This window comes from Cynocephalus volans, chromosome 14, assembly GCF_027409185.1.
Source record: "Cynocephalus volans isolate mCynVol1 chromosome 14, mCynVol1.pri, whole genome shotgun sequence".
Classification (NCBI taxonomy): domain Eukaryota; kingdom Metazoa; phylum Chordata; class Mammalia; order Dermoptera; family Cynocephalidae; genus Cynocephalus; species Cynocephalus volans.
In genome coordinates, this window is record NC_084473.1 from 83,209,870 (window position 1) to 83,232,676 (window position 22,807).

A 22,807-nucleotide genomic window follows, 5' to 3' on the forward strand; every position below is an offset into this window, starting at 1 on the left:
TGTGACTTTGGCAAAGTACTTATTCTCTCTGTGCCTCAGTTTCCTCATCTGGTAAAATGGGAATATTAGTAGCACCTACCTCATTGCATTGTTGTGAAACAAATAAATAATGGATGTATGTATATATAAGTATGCATATGTATACATGTATGCACATGTATGTATGCATGTGTAATATATACATAGCTTGCATAGTTCCCTGTTACCTACTGGCTTTGAAAACTCACTCTGCTGTGTCAGCCGTTATCTCCAACCATTACCCTTCCCATCCCTATGCCTTAGCCAAATGGGACCATCTTGCTAATCAAATCACAAACCTGTGCTTTCCCTCCTTTGTCAGATATTTTCCCATCCTTAAAAGAATGAGTGTCCAATGTCATTATGGAGCTCCTATATGTGAATTACACATGTGTTCTGGTGTAATGGTAATGGACGGGCCTATGTCTCACTCTAGGTTGTGAAATTATGCCGGGAGTGCCTGCAGAAGCAGGAGCCAGTGTTTGCCGACACCAACCTCTACATGCTGCGGATGCTGAGCATTGTTTCAGAGGTCCTCTCCTACCTTCAAGCCTTTGAGGAGGCCTCGTACTATGCCAGGAGGATGGTGGATGGCTATATGTAGGTGACAATCCTGGGGCTTAGATAGTCTCCTGGAAGTGTGTCTCTTCCAGGGGATGGCAAATAGCACAGGTGTTGCTACCTCTCACTCCTGCACCCACAGCAGGCATCAGTAATTGATCACGGTTCTCTTCATGACTGAGCCTTTTTATCATGGTGCTGTGAGCAGTAATGACCAAACAATCAGAGTTAGTATTTGAGATGAAACCTATTTGTCATCCCTGCCCTTTCCCAAATCCTCCAGCTCATCTATTACTTGGGTGGCATCTTCTGCTTTTGATTTTGTTAAGGCTAAGTCCAGCTTGATTTTAAGCACTTGGAAAGGTTTTTCCCTTAACAATCAACACAGGCGATCCTGTGAGCTTTGTTTCATTAAAAAAAAAAAAGGCATCAGTCATGTTTGCTTATAAATTGTAAAATGCAGCTCCCTTGCCTGCCCTCTGCCAATATCCTCCCTGGCCTTCTGTGTGCACATTGTTGTGTGAATTTGTATTTCTGACCAAATGAGTAAGTTGGCATAAGAAGGCTTGTTTCTTTGAGAGGATGTTAGTTATAAGAAAAATGCAGGTAAATTGCATAATATGCTAAAAGAAAGCCCTACCAAGAGGGTGCCAAGAAGGCGAAAATATAATACTGTCCTGAGAAGGATATTTATTTTTTTCCCTTGCCCTTACCATCACTTCCCAGGGAGAGGGCTGAGGTGCTTCTGAGAACTCCCAGCTTCCTGTGCTCAAGTTCTGAGTTCAATCCTGGCTTCTCTTCCCCATGAGGCCTTGGCTGGGTGGCCCAGGTCAGAGTCACAGCTCTCATAGCCTCACTGTGTAGGATGTTTGGCAACTCACCCCATGTCTCTGTGCCTCGGCCCCGCTCTTGGCAAACCACAAAAGCCTCACAGTGCTGGTGGGAGGAGCAAATGAACTTAATCAATGAGGGTACTTTATAAGCTGTCAAATGATGTGCGATATAGGGATGGTTGGGGTGATGTGTTATGATTATCTGCTATGTCCCCATAGGAAGCTCTACCACCCCAACAATGCCCAACTGGGCATGGCTGTGATGCGGGCAGGACTGACCAACTGGCATGCGGGTAACATTGAGGTGGGGCACGGGATGATCTGCAAAGCCTACGCCATACTCCTGGTGACACATGGGGCCTCCCACCCCATCACCAAGGACTTAGAGGCAAGTAGCATCTTGGAGTTGGGTGGTCATGCCTGTCTGAGCATGAGAGTCAGAGTTCAGGTGGACTCTGCTTTAGAAAAGTCAGGTCCCCGCTTGACTGTTCCTGAGAACAATCACTCTCAGCTGAGCACTGTCCCCCCAGCTGTTCTCTCAAGGGTCTGACTCCTTCTCTCTAAAAATCTGGGCCCACTGCCAGGACATTAGGCCCCCAACGGATAAGTGTGTGTGTGTCTTCTGAGGGGTGGAGTTGAATCTTGGTGACTGGGAGCTGTCCAGCATCACCTGGGGGCTTGTCATGTCTGCTTATGGTGCACTTGCATCCCACAGGCCATGCGGGTGCAGACAGAGATGGAGCTGCGCATGTTCCGCCAGAACGAGTTCATGTACCACAAGATGCGTGAGGCGGCCCTGAACAACCAGCCCATGAAGGTCATGGCTGAGCCCAGCAGTGAGCCAGCCCCGGCTCTGTTCCATAAGAAGCAATGAGGACCTGCCAGGTGGGGTAGGGGCAGCGTGGCTGGGGAACTGGGGAGAGATTCTGGAGGCAGTGGGTCGTCCAATCATTCCTTGATGAGGAAGTCGGAGTAATGCTCAACCTTGTCGCTGTGGGAATGTACTGCCCTGTGTTCCCCTGTGTCATTTTGATTCAATTCAACTCATTTCAATTCAATTCAACTTTATCCCAGCCCAGCTGAACACATCCTACAAATACTTATTGGGTGCTAGACCCTAGAGATATAGAAGCTCCAAATGTACTTGAGGAGGCAAAATGTAAACGAACAATTAAAGCACATTATAATAATAAATGCAATGGTAAACTCTATGGAAGTGGGGGTGCAGAGGAGGGTTTGTGTACGCGTGTTTGTGTGTGCAGTGATGGTGTCGTGGACAGGATAACACCTGGGCTGAGGGTGGCAGCTGCCTGGACTCACCCATCTTTGCAGGTGTCTATGGGGCTGCTGATCTCACCTGTGGTATGGAATATTCAGAATTTGACTGACTAGGACAGGTGATGTCTAGTTTCCTCAGGTTTGTGTGGAGTTATGAAGAAGGGGCTGTGTTTGGACCATTTAGTTCTACTCAGAGAACTGAAACTTCTTCAGAATGGTGCCTATGCTCAAAGAAGTGAGGCCCAAATCACCTGAGGCCTCAATTTAAAATTTGGGTTCCAAGTGTAATTCTAGAAGTATTTCTAGAACACACAGAGAAGGAATGTCTCCCTTCTCCACTGTCATTGCCAAGCCTTGTGGCTCCCTATGATGGGGGTGCTACTTGGACAATATATGAGGTTTTTCTGGCCCTTGGCCCAGTAGGATTGAAGATGTCTTTTCAGCTGAGAGAGAAATTTGGAAACACACACACCTGATGTCCAGCAGAATTGGCCTTTGGGAGTTTTACTTGGTCACATGTGTCTGGGTGGTCTTTACCAGCTTAGACTTCATTATTCATAATCAATGATGCTCCATTCTTAGTACTGAATAGTTATTACTTCCTTTGCTTAATTTCTCTGCTGTCCATGCCCTGGGGACTTGTGCTCTTCCCACTAGGAAGAACACTTCAATCTGGACTCTTGTATATATCTGGGTTAGGATCTCTTCAGAGGTGTGACCAATTTATCCTCATCTCCTGGGAGGCTGCTGTGATTTTCATGTGAGAAGTGAGGGTCTTGGGAATCAACCAATCTCAAGATTGGCCTATTATCCTGTTATCTTCTGAGACTCAGATTTATCATCAATGTTTTGGGGGATCCTGGAACAAAGCCCTTCAGATGGGGGGGTGTCATCTAAATTTCTACACAACCAGGGGCTATGGTTGACCCCAGAGCTCCACCTAAAATCTTGAAGTCAAGTGATCCTACCAGGCCCCATATTTGTTATCTCTGCCTAAAATGCTAGTTCCTGTATCCCCACCCTTTCATTCCCCAGAATGACCCAGTGCCTCCTCTGAACCCTGTCCAGGGGCTGAAAACTCTGCAAATGGACCACCTTTTTGCAGAGTACTTGTACCTGACATTTGGCTCTTCTTTGAGGACATTCTCTTCTCTAGAAGGTTTTACAGGAAGGCTGCATCTCGGTCTGTGTCTATGCCCCTCCTCCCTCCTTCCCTCCCAGCCCAGTGGAATGAGAGTCGACCCTTCCAAAGCTGAACTCTCCACCTGAGCTCTGGACCCCTTTCCCCTCCTACGTTCTCACGACCTTGCTCCGCCTATTATTCCTTCTTCATTCTGGATCCTAGACATTTCTCCACCCACTGGTCTTTAATGCAGTCAATAAACATGCTGAAGACTCTTGGATCATAATCTCCATAGCTGAGTTTTTTTTTTTTTTTTTTTTTTTTAGTTGTGTAGTGATTATCTGTCTTTCTTCACTTTCCATTTCTTCCTGAACCTACTGAAGACTGGCTTCCACTCTGTTCTGCCACTAAAATGGCTCTTACCGAGATCAACTGTAGTGGGTACTTCTAAGTCCTTACATTATTTGGCCTCTCTGTACCCTTTGACAATCCCAGCCCTGACTTCTGTGACCCCACTTCCCTGTGATGATCCTCTTGGTTTCTCAGGCTCCTTCACTGGCCCTGTTTCTCTGCCTGTACCTGATATGTTAGCATTTCCTGGAGTTGGTTTTGTCCTTAGTTCATTCTCCTCTTTCTGCACACATTCCCTGTAGGAGGTTTGGAAGGCCCCTCGTTTAATGACCACCTGAGGCTGGCGATTCTCAAATCTCTATTCCCTGACTTTGCCCTTGAGCTCTAGCCCCATACACTCTCTCGAATGTTGTGCAAGCACGTCAAACTCAGCATATCCAAAATGAAACTTTCTCTTTCCTTTCTCCCTTCCCCACACATCTGTTCCTTCTCAGAACACCACCCAAGAACATCACCTCCTCTATCAGATTGTGAGCTCCTGGAAGGCAGAGGCTGTGTCTCTTAATTCATCTTTCTATCCCCACACCTAGCACAGGTCCTGGAACATGGTAGGTGCACAGTAAATGTGTGTTGAATGAATGAATGAATGAAAAAACAAATGAACAAATAAACAAATGAATAAACAAATGAACTTGCTTATCTCAGAGCAAAAGAGACATGAAACTGTATAATCTGAGTTTTTATGTTGGAGTGGTTAACAAAGCCCATTAAATCTTCTGTGTTTCCAAGAAAATAGGTGTGGCTTCCTTCTTTCTGCCAAACTTTTTAGAGCAGCACTTTCTAATAGAACTTTCTGGAATAATGGAGATGTACTGTATCTGTGCTGTCCAATACAGTAGCCACTATCAACACATAAATGCGCACTTGAGTATAACTGAAAAACTGAATTTTTATTTTTATTTAATTTCAATTAACTTTTATTTAAATAGCCAATGTGGCTCGTGGCTGCTATATTAGATTGTGCAAGTTTACACTATACCTTGTTATAAAGAGCATGGACACTGAGAAAAACCATGTAAGATTGGTTTTATCCCACTTCTCCTAACACTAGCTGTGTGACCTTGGACTTGTTATTTCACCCGTGCCTCAATTTACTCATTCCTACCTACCTCATAGGGTTGTTGTGAGGACTAAATTTCTTAAAACTTTTAAATCTTTTAAACTAAATCTCTTAAATTTCCCTTAGAACAATGCCTGACCCATCATAAGTGCTCAATGAATGTTAGCTATTATTACACTTTGAGCCTTCCAACCACGTGATGCTGGGGTGTCCCTTCTCCGAATCAGAAAGTGAAGGTGAAGGGTACAGGCAAGCAGTGGTGCGCAGGAACCAGCTCATACCAGCTCATGAGAGCACACTGTGCACATCTCTTCCCAACTCTGTGCTCATCATCACATTTGATAACTTGAAATTGGCCATGGTGGCAATATTTATATTATGGTAATTGACTTAACTTTAGAGCACATTAATTTGTAGTGTTATTAATCTATGAAAGGGTTTGCTACATAGGATTAACAGAATGGATGGTTAGAAAGAACGTTAAAGAAGTTGTTTACTTAAACTAATGAAATCTGCATTGTGAAACCTCTGCCCCTCAGGGCCATACCAAACAAGTCTAAGACCTCTGATCACCGCCCTTCAGACTAAGCCACCTGTCCACTGCACCACCAATGTATTGACAAATATGTGTACGAAAGGCCAGACATAGCCATTGCTTGGGCGAGTCATTCAGGGTTTATTTCACTAAAGAACACAGAAGACGAGAAATATAGTTGAGGCACACAACAGAAATAGCAACACTTCTGAGGGCAGCTGGAGGTGCAAGCTTCTGGACCAAGGGTGCACAGTTGTGGATAGCATCTGGTGCAAGAAAGTAAGCAGTCCTTCTGGAAACTTCCCTGCCCCCTCCCGGCCCCACATTACACACACATCACCCAGTCTCAGCTGGGCCAGGAGCACCTCATCCATCTCAGAGAAGAACAATACGCAGCCCAACCATAAGCCACTGTATGGTTCTGTGACCTCGCCCTCACGTGACAGCCCTGGCCTCCCCAGCTCACACGGCTTGGTCTGAGAACAATATGGTCCAAGCACAGTGCTATAGTTTCCCAGATGTCTTTAGGAGTTGTCTTTGTTTTCTACTGCTGCTATAACAAATGGCCACAAATTCAGTGACTTAAAACAACACAGATTTACTGACTTACAGTCCGAGAGGTGAGAAGTCCAAAGTAGGCATCCCAGGGCTAAACTCAAGGTTCTGCAGGGCTGGGCTCCTTCTGGAGGCTCTAGGAGAGAGTCTGTCTTCTTGTAGAATGCCACATGCCCTGGTTTGTGGCCCTCAGCTGGCGATCACATCACTCTACCCTCTGCTTCTGTTGTCAAATTTCCTTCTCTGACCTTCCTGTCTCCTTCTTTCACTGAGGAGGACCCTTGTCATTACACTGGACCTACTGGGATAATCCAGAATAATCTCATTCAAGGTCCTTACCTTAATCACATCTACAAAATCCCTTTTGCCATGTAAGGTCTCACACAAACAGGTCTGGGAGCTGGCACTTGGACATCTTTGGGGCCCTCACCCTGCCTACCACAGCATCTCGCTATCAAGCCCTTGACCAGTCATGCATCCACAATTGCAAGCTTCTGAGCAGAAGACAGGGACTCGAATCCTACCATCTAGGCTCCAGGAGAAAGAATCTTCCTTCCCATTCATCTCGTTGATGGCCAAGTCAAATTGCCTTCTTTCTCTTCCTTGTTTATGACACAGTGTTTTTAAGTTCTCGCTTTGTAGATCACAGCCCTTTCTCACAGCTTCCTGCTGCACACCCGGGCAGGTGTGGTGTCTGCAGAACCCCTTTGCAAACACTGCACCTTCCTAGGCATAGCCAAGAGCAGGGACAGTACAGGCAACTACGGTTTGAAGCAGCAGATAGAATTCCAGATATGTGGTTTGTGTCCTTTGACGGAACTTACATTTGGCCTTGCAGGACACTTACCTGCACTTTATTTGTCACCGGACCCATGGGAGTACATGTTTCTTGAGAGAAAGAATTTGGCCTTATTCACGATAGGGAGTCCGGGCACACTCAGCCTGTTTGTAAGTGACCTCACCATTTCCCTCCAGCTCTGTGCTCCCCACCCCATCCTAACCATCTGCCCAATTGCCCAAGACCTGGGGCTTTTCCTCAGGAGTGTCCCTCTCCTTCACCCCCTGTCGTGGGCTTCTGTGGCTTGTCTTTTCTGCCCAGCATCTCTTCTCCACTTCTGCTAACAGTTCAGCCCCTTCTCGAAAGACACTGTTCTGCACCTTGAAGTTCTGAAGGGCTGCTCAGGACACTTGATCCTCTCAGGGTACAGCATTCCCTGACAACAGCGATGGCCCATGAGTCAGTGGTGTGCTGGTAAATGTTTAACAACTATGGTCACAAGAGCCCTGATTTGTAGCATTTGCTGATTTCCATGGTGTGAACACTGCCACCATGGCCAATGTCGAGTACCAAGCTGCATGCCGAGTTGGGAGCTAGTTGTAGGACTGGCTGGCTCCAGCACATATTGCATGTGACCCAAGCCAGGCAATCAGACACTTGTGGGAGATGCTTGCCATTCCGAATTGGAAAAGGAGGAGTCCCTGCTCTTCTTTGGGAATGCAAACTCTTAGTTTGTGACCCCAGGGGTGTTGGCAGTCATACTCTCTGCTGTGATGGAGAGGCCTGGGAGAACATAGCTGGCATCGAGGGAGAAGAAAGGAATTGATAAGGAGAGAGAGATATTGATAACATTGTTGTAAAGTTTTGGATCCACCTGCTCTTTCCAGTTATATGATCTAATGAACACACCCTCCCTACCGCATTTGTATTTCTGGCCTAAGCCATTTGGGTGGGTTTGTTTCGCTGGCAACTGAAGGAGTTCCCATTTGTGCTAGTTCTTTGCCATTGCTCCCACATCCCTTCTCCACTCTTCTCTGTGCCCAGAAAGGCTGACCTCTGCTTTCTGGTTCAGCCAATGAGAAGCAGGAGATTGGAACACAGAGGAAGCCCCTCCCTGCCTGGCCAGGGCTCAGCTCTTGTTGGGTGGCCCTCCTACGGCTCTGCTCTTATGGGGCTCCTGTGACGCTGTCCCCCACATTGACCCTTAAGGTCTACGGGTGGTAGTGGTTTCTTGCGGTTGCTAGCAGGGTGCCTCAGCTCCCTTATTGGCTGCCTTTACTCTGACCATATTTCTAACTAGTCCTTTCATTAAATTCTCATCAGGAGAACCCTTTAGGGTTTGTCTTTCCTGCTGGTACACTCTGACTGATACCTCTTGTTAGTGTGCATCCCACATTGCCACTAGAGCCCACTGATCCTAATTCCTAAATGCTCTTGAACCTTTCTGCTATGTCCCCCCCTCACAGGCACTGCCTTGTTTCAGGCCCTCAACACGTCTTGCCTGGGCCATTGCCACAGCCTCTTCATTGTCCCTCTGTGTTCAGCTTTGGCCCTTCTCATTGGTTCTCGAAACTATGGCCAGAATGATTTTTCCAAAATGCATTTAGTATCGTGTTACTCTTAGAACTAAAAACCCCTCAATGATTCCCCACTGTCTTCAGGATCAAGTCCAAACTCCTTACTAGACTAAAAGAATATTCATGGTAGAGACTGTCCCTTCTCTGACCCCTGTCTTGCCAAGCCCCATGTATACCACACCCCCCTGCCGAGAAATACATTTGGACGCGTTCAGTCCTCATCTGAGATGTGCTCCTGAGCTTCACCCCAGCCCTTCTGCAGCAGGGTCTGGAGCATGTACATACCTGCATCATGGCGCTGATAACCCTCCTATGGTTATGAATTAATTAAGGGTTGACCTCCCCCCTCATAGCGAGTCTCCTCAGGACTTAACATTACCCAGCCCTACTTTGGCTAAATGAGTCTAGGCTATGTGGAGAAGATACATTTAATTCCAAGTCTTCATGTTTTTCTTGTTAGAAATATGAATAGAGTACTAGAAAATTGTGGGATGGTCAACATGCCTCTAGCAGGTACAGAAAAAGAGCTCTGAAGATTGAGTAGACTAAGTTAAGACCCACCCCGCCCAAATCACTTGCTTTACCCTAATGGCAGTCAGTTAAAAAAAAAAGAAAAAGCTGGTGGGTTAGCTCACTTGGTTAGAGCTGTTGCTGATAATACCAAGGTCAAGGGTTCGGATCCCCATACTGGTCAGCTGGGAATGTGGGAGGCAGTGGGGGGAGGAAATGGCTACTTATGTGTAGATATCGACACTAAAGCTGTTTATATATAATCGATTGGCTTTCACAGGGAAAGAACGCTCTCTGTTGGTAAGTTGCCCACAAGACAGGCAGAGAGCAAGGGAAGGAGTCGATGGGGAGAGAGGTCAAGGTAAAAATAGCTGATACCATCAACAGCTGTTTATTGGATTTATTTAAAGAGGCTTCAGGCCCAAAGTTCTCTGGACACCTTTACAAAAATCTAAATTCAGCATCTAAAATTAATTCTCCTTTTCAGGCAAAAACATACAAACAATCTCCTCCAAAACTCAAGAGTTGTTCCCAGGGGTAGAGCCCCTTTAGGAGGAGACTTTGGGAATTTTGTCAGATCCCTGGTGGCTCTGCTGAGAAGACCTTGTCGGTACTACTTTCTCTTCCTGTGGTTCTAGAGTCAAAGAATCTCAGTTCCACCATTTATCAGCTCAGTGGTCCAAAGCAATCCTCTTTTCCTCTCAGTGCCTCTGCATCTGCTCTCAGAGGTTAATTTCTCTGGACATGACAGAGTTTCTGCTAATGGTCCACATATTAAACCCAAATGATGTGCCCTGAGGAGTCTGAGAATGGCAATAAAGACGTGTTTTATTTGGATGGTACTTGGCTCACATCATTTTGTGGGCTCCTCACAAAAACCACCAGAGAAGGTGTTGTCTTGCCCATTTTACAGGTGAGAAAACTGAGGTCCAAAATCACGGATTAGTTAACTAGAACCATGTCTTCAAGCCCAATATTTTTACTTTAAGTCATCTGCTTTATAAAAAATTCCTCGCTCATTAAAAAAATAGTTCCACAAAATGAGTTCCTTGCAAAAGATTCAAACAATATAAATAATGCAAAAAGCCTCGCTCGACCTCCTGCCCAATTCTGTTCCCTCCCCAGAGGTAATGGCTATTATCTGGTATTCCAACCATCTAGACCTTTTTTCTATATGTTTACATACATATATGTGTATAAATAGATAATTTTGTTTCATGTTTTTAAAAAATTTACATGAATGCTATACCGTTAAAATTGTTCTGAAACTTGCTTTTTTAGAAAAGCGCTTTGTCTTAGAGGTATTTCTATACCAGTACCTATAGACCTACTTTATTCATTTAATGTATTGTAAATTATTGCAGAGGATGGCTGTGCCACAGTTTGTCTAACTCTTTTTTACTGATGAGCTTTTGTTTCCAGTTCTTGGCTGTTGAATCCTTTACATGCTTCTTTGTGCGTGTGTATAAACACTACTCTACAGAGATATACTCAGTGACGTTGCTGGGGGTTAGGGACTTCAGACTGAACGTGTTAATGGATGTTGTCAAGTAGTGTCCCACATGGGCTACACCAGTTTACATTTCTACCACTGAAGGTACAGCCATTACAAACCCTGGGTCTTATCAATCTTTTTACTTCCTACTAGTTTGATTTTTAAAATGATACCTCCTCTTACATCCCTCCTCCCCAATTACTATGAGACTGAACATATTTCATATTGTGAGTTGCATATTAATGTTCTCAACCCACCTTTCCATTGACTTGTTGGTCCTATTGATTTGGAGATTTTTATATTCTGTCTATTAACCTTTATTATATAAGCCACAAGTATGTTCTTCTACATTGTCGTTTTTTTTGGAAACTGTGTCTACAAGTATCTTTTTTTTTTCATATGAACTTTAAAATTTTTAGGTAGTCAACTTTATTAATCTTCTCCTTCATGGTTTTTGCACCTTGTATGAGAAAGTCTTCTATATTTGAAGTTATTTTTCTACTGTCTCATCTATTTCTAACATTTCAAATCTGTTTATTTGGCTCTAGTTCATCTGGAATTTATTTTTTGTGAATGGTAGATTACAATGTGTTGCTGTTTTCTTTTTCCATGAAACTCATGACTCTGAGATCTTCCTGAAGTACTGAGACTCTTTCTTCAATCTGCCTTAGTTCCCCAAATAATGGGTGTCTTTTTCTCCCAAGACTCCACTCCAGGTGAGGAGAGCAAACCTATGTAGAGAACTATAATGCAAACAGGATAAACTTCATTCCAAAAGACTGGTGTAGAAAAAATGCTATAGAAAGGGAAAGAGTACTTTCAGCTGAGCAATTAGGGAAGACTTCTTGAAGGAGGTGGCACTTAAATTGTGAGGGCTGAGTATTAGTGCAAAGTACATTATATTCATAAAGCAAATGTACTTCACATATTAGTCCGTTTCTGTTCTTTATAAAAGAAATAAACAACTGGTGATTTGTAAGAAAACAAAATTTATTCTTTATGGTTTCTGAAGCTGGGAAGTCCGAAGTCCAGGGAACGCATCTGGTGAGGGTCTTTCTTGATGATGGCTTCAGTGACACAGGGTATCACATTGTAAGATGGCAGAAGCAGAGAGAGAGCTAACTTTCTCAGGTGGCTCCATTTAAAGCCATCAGAACCACAATCATGACCACCATTCACTAGGATAAATCCATTCACTAGACACAGTCCTCACAATCCAATCACCTCTTCAAGGCCCCACCTTTCAATTACGATAAAAAGAGTCCCACCCTCAACAGTTACAGTGGGAATTCAGCTTCAGTGAGACTGGGGGGACACAATTCAATCCACTGCAGGTGGTTTAGTTGGATTAGAATGTATATTATAGAAAAGAGCATGAAGCTAAATAAGGCTGGACAGTCTACGATTGCAGGGGTTGGCATCTACAGTTCATGGGCCAAATCTGGATGCCACCTGTTTCTGTATAGTGTGGGAGCTAAGAATGGTTTTCACATGTTTATATGGTTGGAAAAAATCTAAAGAGTAATATTTTATGACCTATGAAAATTACAGGAAATTTAAATTTCAGTGCCCATAAATAAAGTTTTATTGAAACACAGCCATACCCATTGGTTTGTGCATTGTCTATGGTTGCTTTTGCACTACAATGGCAGAATTAAGTACATGTGACAGAGACCAAATGGCCCACAAAGCTGAGAATATTTACTCCCTGGATGTTTACAGAAAAAATTTGCTGACTCCTGATAGAGAGACTTGGATTCCAGGCTTAGGAGTTTGACTCTTATGTGCTAGACAGTGAACTAGTAAGCAGTGCAATCGGTATTGTATTTAAGGATGATAACTGCTGCTGGGTGGAGGTTGGCAGATAAGAGAGAGAGGGGCAGGGAGCTGCCATAGGTGGTCTGTGAAATAATCCAAGTAACAAGTAATGGAATTTTAGCTTTAGACATGGGAAGAGATAAGAGGGGAAATGTGAAAGATCCAGTCATTTATCAAGGCTTATTATGGGCTGGGCATAGTTCTGGGCACTGAAAGATATTGTGAAGGTAGAAATGCCAGAGCTTGGCAGCCTTTTGGATGAGGGGTATGAGCACTGTATGTTTGCTAGGGCTGCCATTATACCACAGATTGGGTGGCTTAAACAACAGAAATTTATCTCACAGTTCTGGAGGCTGGAAGTCTGAGATCAAGGTGACAGCAGGGCCAAGCTCCCGCTGAAGGTGTTAGGGAAGGCCTGTTCTAGGCCTCTCTCCTAGCCCCCGCCCTTTTTTTTTTTTTGGCAGCTGGTCAGCGTGGGGATCCAAACCCTTGACCTTGGTGTTATAACTACGTTCTAACCAACTGAGCCACCTGGCCAGCCCTCTCTCCTACCTTTGAATAGTTCCTTGCTTTGTGGCAGCATAACTCCAGTCTTCACGTGGACACTCCCCTTATGTATGTCTCTGTGTCCAAATTTCTCCTTTTTATGAGGACATTAGCCATACTGGATCAGAGCCCACCCTACTCTAGTATGACCTCATTTTAACTTAACTAATTACATCTGCAATGATCATATTTCCAAATGGGGTCACGTTCTAAGCTACTAGGGGTTAGGACTTCAATTTATGAAATTTGAGGGGATGCAACTCAATCCATAACAAGTACTTAACAGTCTGGCACAAAGTAGTATTCAGGGGAATCCTTTCCTTCTCTTACATTCTGCCCATGGCGTGGAGGAAATTTCCACCTGAGCTGCCTCTGTCCAATTCTGCACCTTTCACTAATCCCCTCTCTCAGCCTTCCCATAGGAGGAAAGGCTGTCCATCTGGTGGGTCAGTGCCTGTCTGCTGGTGGGTGGGCCGCTGTGGCTGTGATTGTGGGGATAGCTCTCCTTTGCCTACCCAGCGTTCCTGCACCCTGTCCCACAGGGAGCCATCTTCAATGCCAGCCCACTGCACACCCTCTTGCTCCAATTCCTTCTCTTTGCTCATGGAGCTGGAAAAGGCAGTCCAGAGTCACCCCAAAGATTCAGCCACACCTGGTGTTCCTAGCAGGGACACATGAGGATCACCCTTCAGAATGGACCTGATAGGGTAGAACATGTGGATTATCAAGGTTTGCAAAAACATGGGTGATCAGTGCTCACTGCTACCAATAAATAGCACTATCAATGAGAAGCCATGAAAATGAAAGGCTTTTTTTTTTTAAAACAAAGTTCACTTTATTACATTAATTTTATACAGTAAAAGAATATGAAATACAGACTTGTCTAAATTTTCTTGCTGATTCTCTTGAAGACAATGTTGTCCAGTGTCATAGTCTGAAAGCCAGAAAAAAAAAAATCATAAAATGTTCATCTGATGTCGAATTATAAAAAAAAATTCAGACCAAAATAGCTCAAATATGCGTACATGAAACAACTCAAAGCTTCCTCTGTTATCTATAGGACTGGAGGAAAGGTTGACATTTTTCTAAAATCCGATGCCAATTTTTTGTCACTTTGCTTCCTTATATGGATAGTTGTCCTGCCTGTTACTGAATTCCTTTCTACATCCATGGCTGTTATAACAAGACAATCCAAACTGCCCAATCCAATCCTATTCCCCGAAGTTTCACTGAACACCCACGATATACCCAACACATGTTGAGCACCAAGGACACATGTACATGGAAACCGGCAGGTGCTTAGCTGGAACATGGTGGGTGCTGCATGATTTTCTTCCTAAAGCTGGGAAGCCTGTACAAACACAGGGTACATGAGCTTTTGAGTTGAGGGACATTGCCACCATCCCTCGCAATTCTCTTGAACAAGACTGCTATAATGACCTAACATGTCGTCATCAGAGTGAAGGAGACCTTAATCTTCAGCATCAGTGGAATGGGCGCTGCTTAATTGGTTTGAGCCCTGATTCTGCTGCTTATTAGCTGGATGACCTTGGACAGGTCAACCTGTCTATTAAATCCCTCATCTTCCCTCCCTCACAGAAGATGGGAGGATTAGGTGAGATGGAGCATATCAAAGGACAGTGGCCAAGATTCAGTCCAGGACAGCTCAACTCCCACTGCCCTGCTCTGCTGTGAGTGTGCTGGGGGTGGGGATAGGAATTGCACATCTCCTGGTTGACGTTCACACTCTCCCTAGTCAAAGGATGTTTCCACTTGAACAGGGTGATGACAGCCCTCTTGGGCACTGTTCTGCCTTCTGTGCCTCCCTAAAGCCCATTCTGGTGGCAAAGATGAGCCAGGAGGACATAACTACACTATTCATCCCCAAATTGGAGACAGGATGTGGCTGGCAGCCGGGCACCAAGAATGACCACAACTGGAGCATGCCAGACTCCTAAGCTGCCATAAAATTACCATGAATGTGAATCTCCTTATCAATGCCAAATGGGCAAAGGGCTTGTGGGGCAGACGGAGGCCTCTGTGGCTTTAGTGCTGAGGCAGAAGGGAATGGTGATGGCTGTTAACCACTGTGATGCTGTAAAATAGAAAAAGCAGTGAAAGAGCCTAACTTTTGGCCAACAAAGCCTTCCTAGCTTGTGGGCGCTGCCTCAATGGGAAGGGTTGCTCCACGAATCACTGAGGCCCGCAGGAGGGCTAGTGGATGTCTGCAGATTGAGTGGGTTTCTGCCCTCCAGCCTTGGAGCGAATCAGCGGAGATTGGAAAAGGTGAGCTGTGCTGGTGGCCTCGCGTGTCCCTGTGCCTCCTCCTACCTAGAACCTCTCTTCTCCCATCCCATCTGGGTGTTGGAGAAGAAAGGGGAGAGGAGTTGGGGAGCGGGCAATGAGGAGAGAAGAAAGGGGGAACATAGGAGTGTTGCCTCTCATCAGGAAAGTGGTTGTGGAAGGACTGCCTGAAGGATTGACGAGAGGTGGGCCAGCACCAGGTAGGGCCCCGCCAGCAGATGTGGTGCGTCTGGAGAATTAGGAAAGGGCACCCCTTCTGTGAGCTACTTTACTTCTACCTGTTGCAAGACTGTCCGAATATACTGCACTGGTTTTGCTAGGACAAGACGGCGTCAACATGCTAAGTATGCGAGTCTATGCGTCTGCGACGTGAGTGGCTCCCCCTAGTGCTAGTGTAGTGAACAACGGAGGACGGCGGCTCTGTGAACACATTCAGGTCAGGGGAACCCTGGCTCTGTCGTTTCCTAGCTGTTTGCCGCCTGGGTTCCCCCATATAGAAAACTCAAGCGGTTGGGAAGTTTAGAGATAATGTGTGTAAACTGCCCGGTACATAATGGACCCACAGCAAGTGGTAGCAGATATTGACAACAGGAAAAGCAGAGGGTTGGGGCTTGAAGGGGCGGAGGGAGAAGGGCTGGGGGGAGGGAGCTGCTCCCCACCCTTTATTTCTCCTCCCCGCCCTCAAGCACCGGGAGCCACAGGCTCAGAGCACCAACTTACATGGATGAGTGTGTCGCCATTGAATTCGGTCACGGACTTGACGTTTTTGAAACTTGTCACCAGTTTATTGTCCCCTTCCATGCGAACCACTGACTGCAGGAGACAGAGAGATGGGTTGTGAGCAAGGATCTGGGGGGCGGGGATCAAGACCCTTGCTAATGAAACTGTTCCCCACACACATCTCAGCTTACAGCAACCAAAATGCTCCTGTTTCTATACTCCCGATCCCCCAGCTCTCTGACTCTAAACAGAAGTGAGGTGCATCGAAGAACTACAAAAAACCTCAGGACTTCTTTTCTAAAAGTCTTCATTGATGGAATATGGTCCAGAAATGAGCACAGGACGCCTAAGTGGTCCCGAATACCAATGCTAAAGTAAAATCTCAATTCTCCAAGCTAATGGGGCCGGGGGAAGGAGTAGGTAAAATTTTGTGGCAAAATTTTAAAACTTGGCCAGTTAAGAGAGCACATATTTTGCTTTGTTATGTATTATTTTATCCAGAATGTTAATCTTTCCTACAGTAGTCTTGTACATCCCAGAAGAGGTAACATAGAAAGCAGGCAGAGCAGTAGACACGGGCTAAGGTTAAAAATTTGTCTTCAAAAGGAATAGCCTGCCCCCTACGTGAGCATTTCAAGAGAATTTCCCTCCTAAACTTTATCCTAACCTGTAATGTTATATTTGGAGAGGCAGAAATCAAGAGCAACCAGAAGAGGTAAAAAGACACACATGTCAAGCCCACTGCACAAAGCTGTCTTGGGGAGAGGAGAGAAGAGGCCTGCTCAGTGGTGCTGGCTATGCTGGGCTGTGCAGCGTCTCTGAGGGAGGATGAGAGGCCCCGCTGACGGGCACCCCAGTGCCTGGATCCCCCTGCCCTTGCCTGCTGGCTACTCACTTAGCCCCCACCTCCGCCCTCACTGCACACCTGGAGCCACAGCCCAGCAGAAGTGATGCTGTTCTGCCCACCGCCTTCAGTCTAGAAAGGCTGACTGTGCCCATTATACAGATGAGGCACTGAGGCCAGGGACCAGGGAGCACCCCTGAAGACTTGGAGCACCTCCCTGGTCCTTGGTATTCTGGTGTTGCCAGTACCTCCTTCACGAAGTCTCTCCCCATGACCCCCAGCTCTAGGCTCAGCAAAGGCCAATTTACTCTGGACTCAGTTAAGGGTTATCACTGACCCCACTTGCCCACTGCTGGGCCCTGCTTAGAAAACTTTGAGAGACAAGAGAGCTGCTCTGTGCCTGGTTCCCCCCATACCCTCCATATGTGAGAGCAACCCTAGGCAGTCTCTGGGCAAACGAGAGCAGCTTCCCCAAGAGCTTCCCCCAGGGGCAGCTTCAGAGATGGGGACTGTGATGGGAATTGGGAGGAAAGAAAATTCCAGAAGCACAGGGTGGCCAGAGGGAGCACCTCCTACCTTGATCTTCTCCCCAGTCATAGTCTCCAGCTCACACTCCTCCCCTACGGTGAACTCGTTTTGTATCACTTTGGACCCAACGGTGATGATGAACTTGAATTGCTTCCCATTCTGCACAACTTCAACCACCCCCTTGGCGTCCTTCCCCTTCTGGATGAGTTCTTCGGGTGCACCTGGTGGAAACCATCTGGGGTTTAGGGTTGAGTAGGGTTGGGAGTTTCAGGGCTGGCCATGGTTGACAAGAGAAGCTTTGTGGCAGGGAGCAGGGGAGGGTGCTGGGTCCCCCCAGAAACTTACTGGAGGCCTGTGGGCAGCAGGGGCTTTGGCCTCTGAAAGGGAAGGTCAGTGGCCTGGCCTGGTCTGCTTCTATCTTGCTGGTCAGTTTATATAAAGGACATGCCTCTGGCCTGAGACCTTTTCCTGTTGCGAGCTCCCTGCCCCTCGCTGACTCTCCATCCTCATTCTCTCCTCCTTTCATGACTTTGCTCTTGGACTTTGCTCATGACTTTGCTCTTCATCCTCCATACCCAGTGTGACCTGAGAGTTTATCATCTAAAGTGGGTCGCTCCTGAGCAGGAGGAGCTATTAATAATTATGCCAGGACAACACACACAAAGTGGGGCTATGCTAGGCAAACCTGTGCCCGCCTATCCATGCCTCAACCTCTGCATTCAAGGTTCTGAAGGAAGACAGACCAGGAATCTCTTAGCCTGGGATAGGGCTTTTCAAATCTCAGAGCCCTTCTATGCTGTTATATGGATTGAGGTTCACAAAAATCATGTGCGTTGATGGTAGGAGTGGAGGGTCTTGTTGCACAGTTAAGGGTCCTGCTGCACAGAGGTGGTGTGACTTGTCTGCAGAAGACCTGAGTTCTTGGATGACCCCGAAGTTCCTTCCATCCCTGCCCTTGCTATCTCTGCACCCTTCTCGCTCTCGGAATCCTATATTGTCCCACTGCACCCTCTACTCACAGGGCTCCCTCTACCTGAGACATGCTCCCCTCCCCCCTAGTGGACACCTATTCATCATCTTCCAAGGCTCAGCCCAAGACTCCCCTTCATCACTATGGAACTTTCCCTTCATGCCCTCCATGAGCACCATCCCCTCCTATACATGACCCTGGGAGGCAAAGTGGGTTAAAGCGGGGTCTCTGAAAACCAGTACCTGCTTCCAGTCCCAAGTCAATTACTTCCTACCTGCGTGACCTTGATCATGATTACTTAACCTTCCTAGGCCTCTAGGCCTTCCTAGGCCATCTGTCTCCCTGTTATCTATTCAGCACAGTGCTCAGTGTGTGGTTGTCCTTGAATCCATGTTTGCTAGAAGAATGAATGAATGGATGAATGAATGAATGAATGAATGAACAGGGTCACACAATGAAGTACGAGCAGACATGGACTTCAGTCCAGAGCACAGCCTAGTTCAGTGCTCTTTCCGCTTGCCTATGCGTTGCCTTGTCCAATGAGTAATAGCACAAGCTGCAAGTGACCACGGAAGTCAATAAAATGCCCCCTAGTTTGTGAATAGCCTGAATCTTTCTTCCCATGTCAACATCCAGACCCTGAGCAGCCACCACTGGCAGGGCCAGACCCTCATTGTTGTGACCCAACGCCTTGGTGTCCAGTCCAGCACTTACCAGTTGCCTTCATGAAGGCCTCAAAGTTTTCCTGGCTCTGCAGTTGGTACTTGCCAGAGAAGTTCATGGTGGCAATGAGGTTTCCTCTTCACGGCTTAACCAAAGCTGTGCTGGCTGGGCTGTCCAGTGTGGGCTGTTTTATAGGGGGCTCCTTCCCTTTGAGTATTAGCCAGAGGTCATCCACTGTCGATTCCTTTATGGCCAGGTTCAAACATTAACTCCTGAGAGCAATGGTCAGTCATAAAAAACAGGATGGGCACAGCAGAGGTTTGCCCTAATTCAGCAAACATTAACAAGTGTCATCAAGTACAAAGCCCGATGGCCCTGCAGCCTTAAAGGTCACTCCCCAGTCCCCATGAAATGTGTGTGTGTGTGTGTATGTATGCACATATATACATATATGTGTGTGCATATGTGCTGTGTATACATGTACACGTATATGAGTACATGCATTATGTGCATAAATTCTTGTGTATATGCATGCAGGTACAGAGCATGCATATGTTCATGTGTGTATATGTACATACACATGTGTATACCCATATAGTCAAACGCACACATACATGTGTGTATACATATATATGTATATGTGTGTATATTCATGTATATATGTGTGTGTATATATAGATACACAGAAAAATACCAAAGAATTCCTTTGAACTCAAAACCTCACTTTATTTCCCTAATCTTATGATCTTTTCCCATCCATATCATTACACAAACTTAATTTTTACAGTCGTCATCAGCCCCTCATGGTGTTTTGTATTCTGGGAATTTTTTCCTTCATAAGTATGGCTTCCTCCATGGTCCAAATCAGTTTCCTTTTTGAATCACGAAAGCAGTACATACTAATGGGCAGGTGCTCTGTAAACCATTTAACCCAGGTGTGTGGAAACTGAGATGCATTTTACTAGCAGAGACAAGGTAGGGGAAAGAAAGAAAGTAGCACGTGTTGACTAGCCCCATCCCTGCCTAGAAGGCAGGAAAAAGGGATTTGGGGTTACATGTGGGGAACTTGGCCTTGGGGAGCCCCCTGACTGGCAGTGGCCGTGAGGAGACCTTGGGATGCTCTTGTTCGCCATGAAGCACAAGGAGGCGCGGTACTCAATGGATGTGCGTCCCTCCACTTCCTGCCTCTGAGGCAGATCTCGACAAGCACGCCCTCGCCCCACCCTTTCCCTTCTCTGTCTGTACTCTTAACTTGCAGCCTCCAGCCTTTTGTCCTCTAGGCCTCCTCTACTCTCCGGTTGGACAGGTCATCCTAAAGCATAGCCTGAGTTCTGTCACTCCTCCAGGTACAAGTGTCCGGAGGTGCCCATTGGTATGAAGACAACAGGTCCTGTATAGTCTGGAAAGCCCTGGTGTCATATGTCCGGGTCATAATGACCACCCCCAACAACACTTGTACTTTCTATTGTGAGCTCTAATTTTTGGCTTGGAAAATGATTCCAATTGCCTAATCTTCTGTCAGGGCTGCCAGCCCTTTGAAACCCAGCTCTACCATTCCACCCTCACCTTTTCCTTCTCTGCAGGTCATGGTTCCAGTCACAGGGCCAGCTGAACACGTCAGGGGTGTCTGTGCCTCCGTGTCTGTGTCCACACCTCTTTCGTAGCCCTTCTGTCCCTTCTTCACCTGCTCGCCTCCCCTGTGAATCCTGTGGGCTCGTGGAGCACTTTGCAAATACCTTTAGTCTAACTCCTCCTGGTATGACTTCTCTGTGCATTCTTTTTCACTGTGCCTCCTCCTTGGTGTTCTGAATACCTGGCACGTAGTGGGAGCTTTATCAGTGATGGGGCAGCAGATAAAAACTGTCAAAAGATAATAAAACCATGGCTCTTCTGGTTAAGGGAAAACAGAGACATGGAACGGTCGGGTGGGCACACAACCCCATGTCACTGAATCACAAGGTGGGGAGAGAGGAGATTGGGGTGTGCGTGTGAGAAAGAGATTGTATGTGTATCTTTGTATGTAGTTGTGTGTGTGTGTGTTTGAATATGCATGCTTGAGCCTGTGTGTATGAGTGTTTGAGTATGATTGTGTGTGTGCGTGTGTATCTATCTCATGCGGCTGAGGCTTGGCTGAGAGAGAGTCCAGTGGGAGCCCATGTGAACAGGGCTGGTGACGTGCAGCCCCAGACCCAAGAGGCCGCTCCTCTCTTCTCTCCCTACACCTTCCTTTTCCTTCCTCTGCAACCCCTCTCTGTCATTCCAGCCTGTGAGAGATTCCCCACAGAGCTTTCTGTGTTCCTGGACAGTTCTCTCCCCTGCCTGGGATCCCGTCTGTCCCCACGTCCAGCACACTCACCAGGATGACTAAGTGCTCATCCTGCTTATCTGCCCAACTGGTGGTCCCCCTGCTCTGTGTGGGAACCTGGCTGGGCTGGTGGGCTGTCTGCTCTGGAAGCCTGGCCACCCTCAGATTCTGGCTGGGAGGAGGCAGGGCGTGTGAGTTATGGGAGCTCATGCCAGGGTTACAGACGCTGCAGGAAAGCAAGCGCGAGGGGTGCAGGACTAACTCAGGCATACTGGCCTACAGCAGAGGTGTGGCTGTTACCTCCAGCCCCACAGGCGCACCCTCCACGATCTCCAGATGTAGTTATGCCAGTCCAGCAAAGCGCTTGAGCGTCCTCTCATCCACCCTCATGCCCAGTGCCCGGGCCCTTCTCTGGCATCCCTGGCAGGTGGTGTTAGCGTGCCCCCACAGGGAGATCACTCTCTCTCGGAGTGGTGTGGGCAGAGAGCACTGGTTGAATGTGTTGTCATGCAGATTCTTCTGGCACCAGCAAACCCTCCCCCCAGCACAGAGGGGCGCTCTTCTCTGCCCAGCCTCTAGCGCCCTCCGCACCCAGTTTGCAACAGCTCCACCCACACCCTCAAGTAACCTCTGGTTTGGGCAGACCCATGACATGCTGTGCAGCTGAGAGTCAAGCCTGCTGCAGCGGAGATATGCGTTGCCTGAAGAGAACCTACTTTCCTCTTTTCTTTTCTTAGAGAGCCCCCTAATTTGGGAGCTCAAGCTGGCAATGCATTCAGCTAAATTCCATTTCCTAACCTCTTGCAAAGAGAGGTTGGCCCCGTAACTGCATTACAGACAATATGCTGTAGGCAAAAGTTCTTGGGTTGAATCTCCAGGAAAAATCCTGAAATCCTTCCAGGGAGGATGTCTCAGCTGTGAGGACCCCTCATGCCTTTTGCCTTCCTAGGAGATAGAAGATGTGAGGGCTGGAGCTGCAGAGGCCATCTTGCAACCTCCTCTGACAGTGTCAGGACACAATGTGCTTCCTGGCCATGAGTCGGGGCTGTCCCTGGAGGAATCTGAGCAGGCTTGTATGCTCAGAACTCATGCCATTTATAGTCATGACTGCCCGAGCTCCAGGATAGGAACGGGCACAGTGGCTCAGATGGGCACATCCACGGCCCCCTCTTGTCTTGTTCTGGGCCTTGATCATGTGTATCTTAATATGTCTCATTGTACTTAAGGGGCCCACCTGACCTCCAGGTGGGACACTGATTCTTATATTTTTGTAAGGAAATGAAAAATTCATTATCTTAAAAATTGGCATGAGAATTCCTCTCGGAGAGGAAAGTGTGTGTGTGCGTGCGCATGTATGTGTGTGTAAAAGGACTGG

The 22,807-nt window shown here is 46.8% G+C and overlaps 2 protein-coding genes across 4 annotated transcripts in view; one reads left to right on the forward strand and one right to left on the reverse strand.

Moving 5' to 3' along the window:
* The window catches only part of SMYD1 (SET and MYND domain containing 1), a 37,931-nt gene extending 32,974 nt beyond the window's left edge, over positions 1-4,957 (forward strand). For all 3 annotated transcript variants that reach the window (XM_063078448.1, XM_063078446.1, XM_063078447.1), the window contains 3 exons: positions 455-618; positions 1,632-1,800; positions 2,128-4,957. In XM_063078448.1, coding sequence (XP_062934518.1) covers positions 455-618; positions 1,632-1,800; positions 2,128-2,286 — 492 coding nt within the window. In that variant the 3' untranslated portion in view covers positions 2,287-4,957. The remainder of the gene's footprint in view (positions 1-454; positions 619-1,631; positions 1,801-2,127) is intronic.
* Positions 4,958-13,981: 9,024 nt separating this feature from the next.
* FABP1 (fatty acid binding protein 1) lies at positions 13,982-19,245 on the reverse strand. The gene is made up of 4 exons (XM_063079027.1): positions 19,179-19,245; positions 17,543-17,715; positions 16,123-16,215; positions 13,982-14,032 (listed from the first exon to the last, which is right to left on the reverse strand). The coding sequence occupies exons 1-4, from the start codon at positions 19,243-19,245 to the stop codon at positions 13,982-13,984; spliced, it is 384 nt and encodes a 127-aa protein (XP_062935097.1).
* Positions 19,246-22,807: the final 3,562 nt, after the last annotated feature.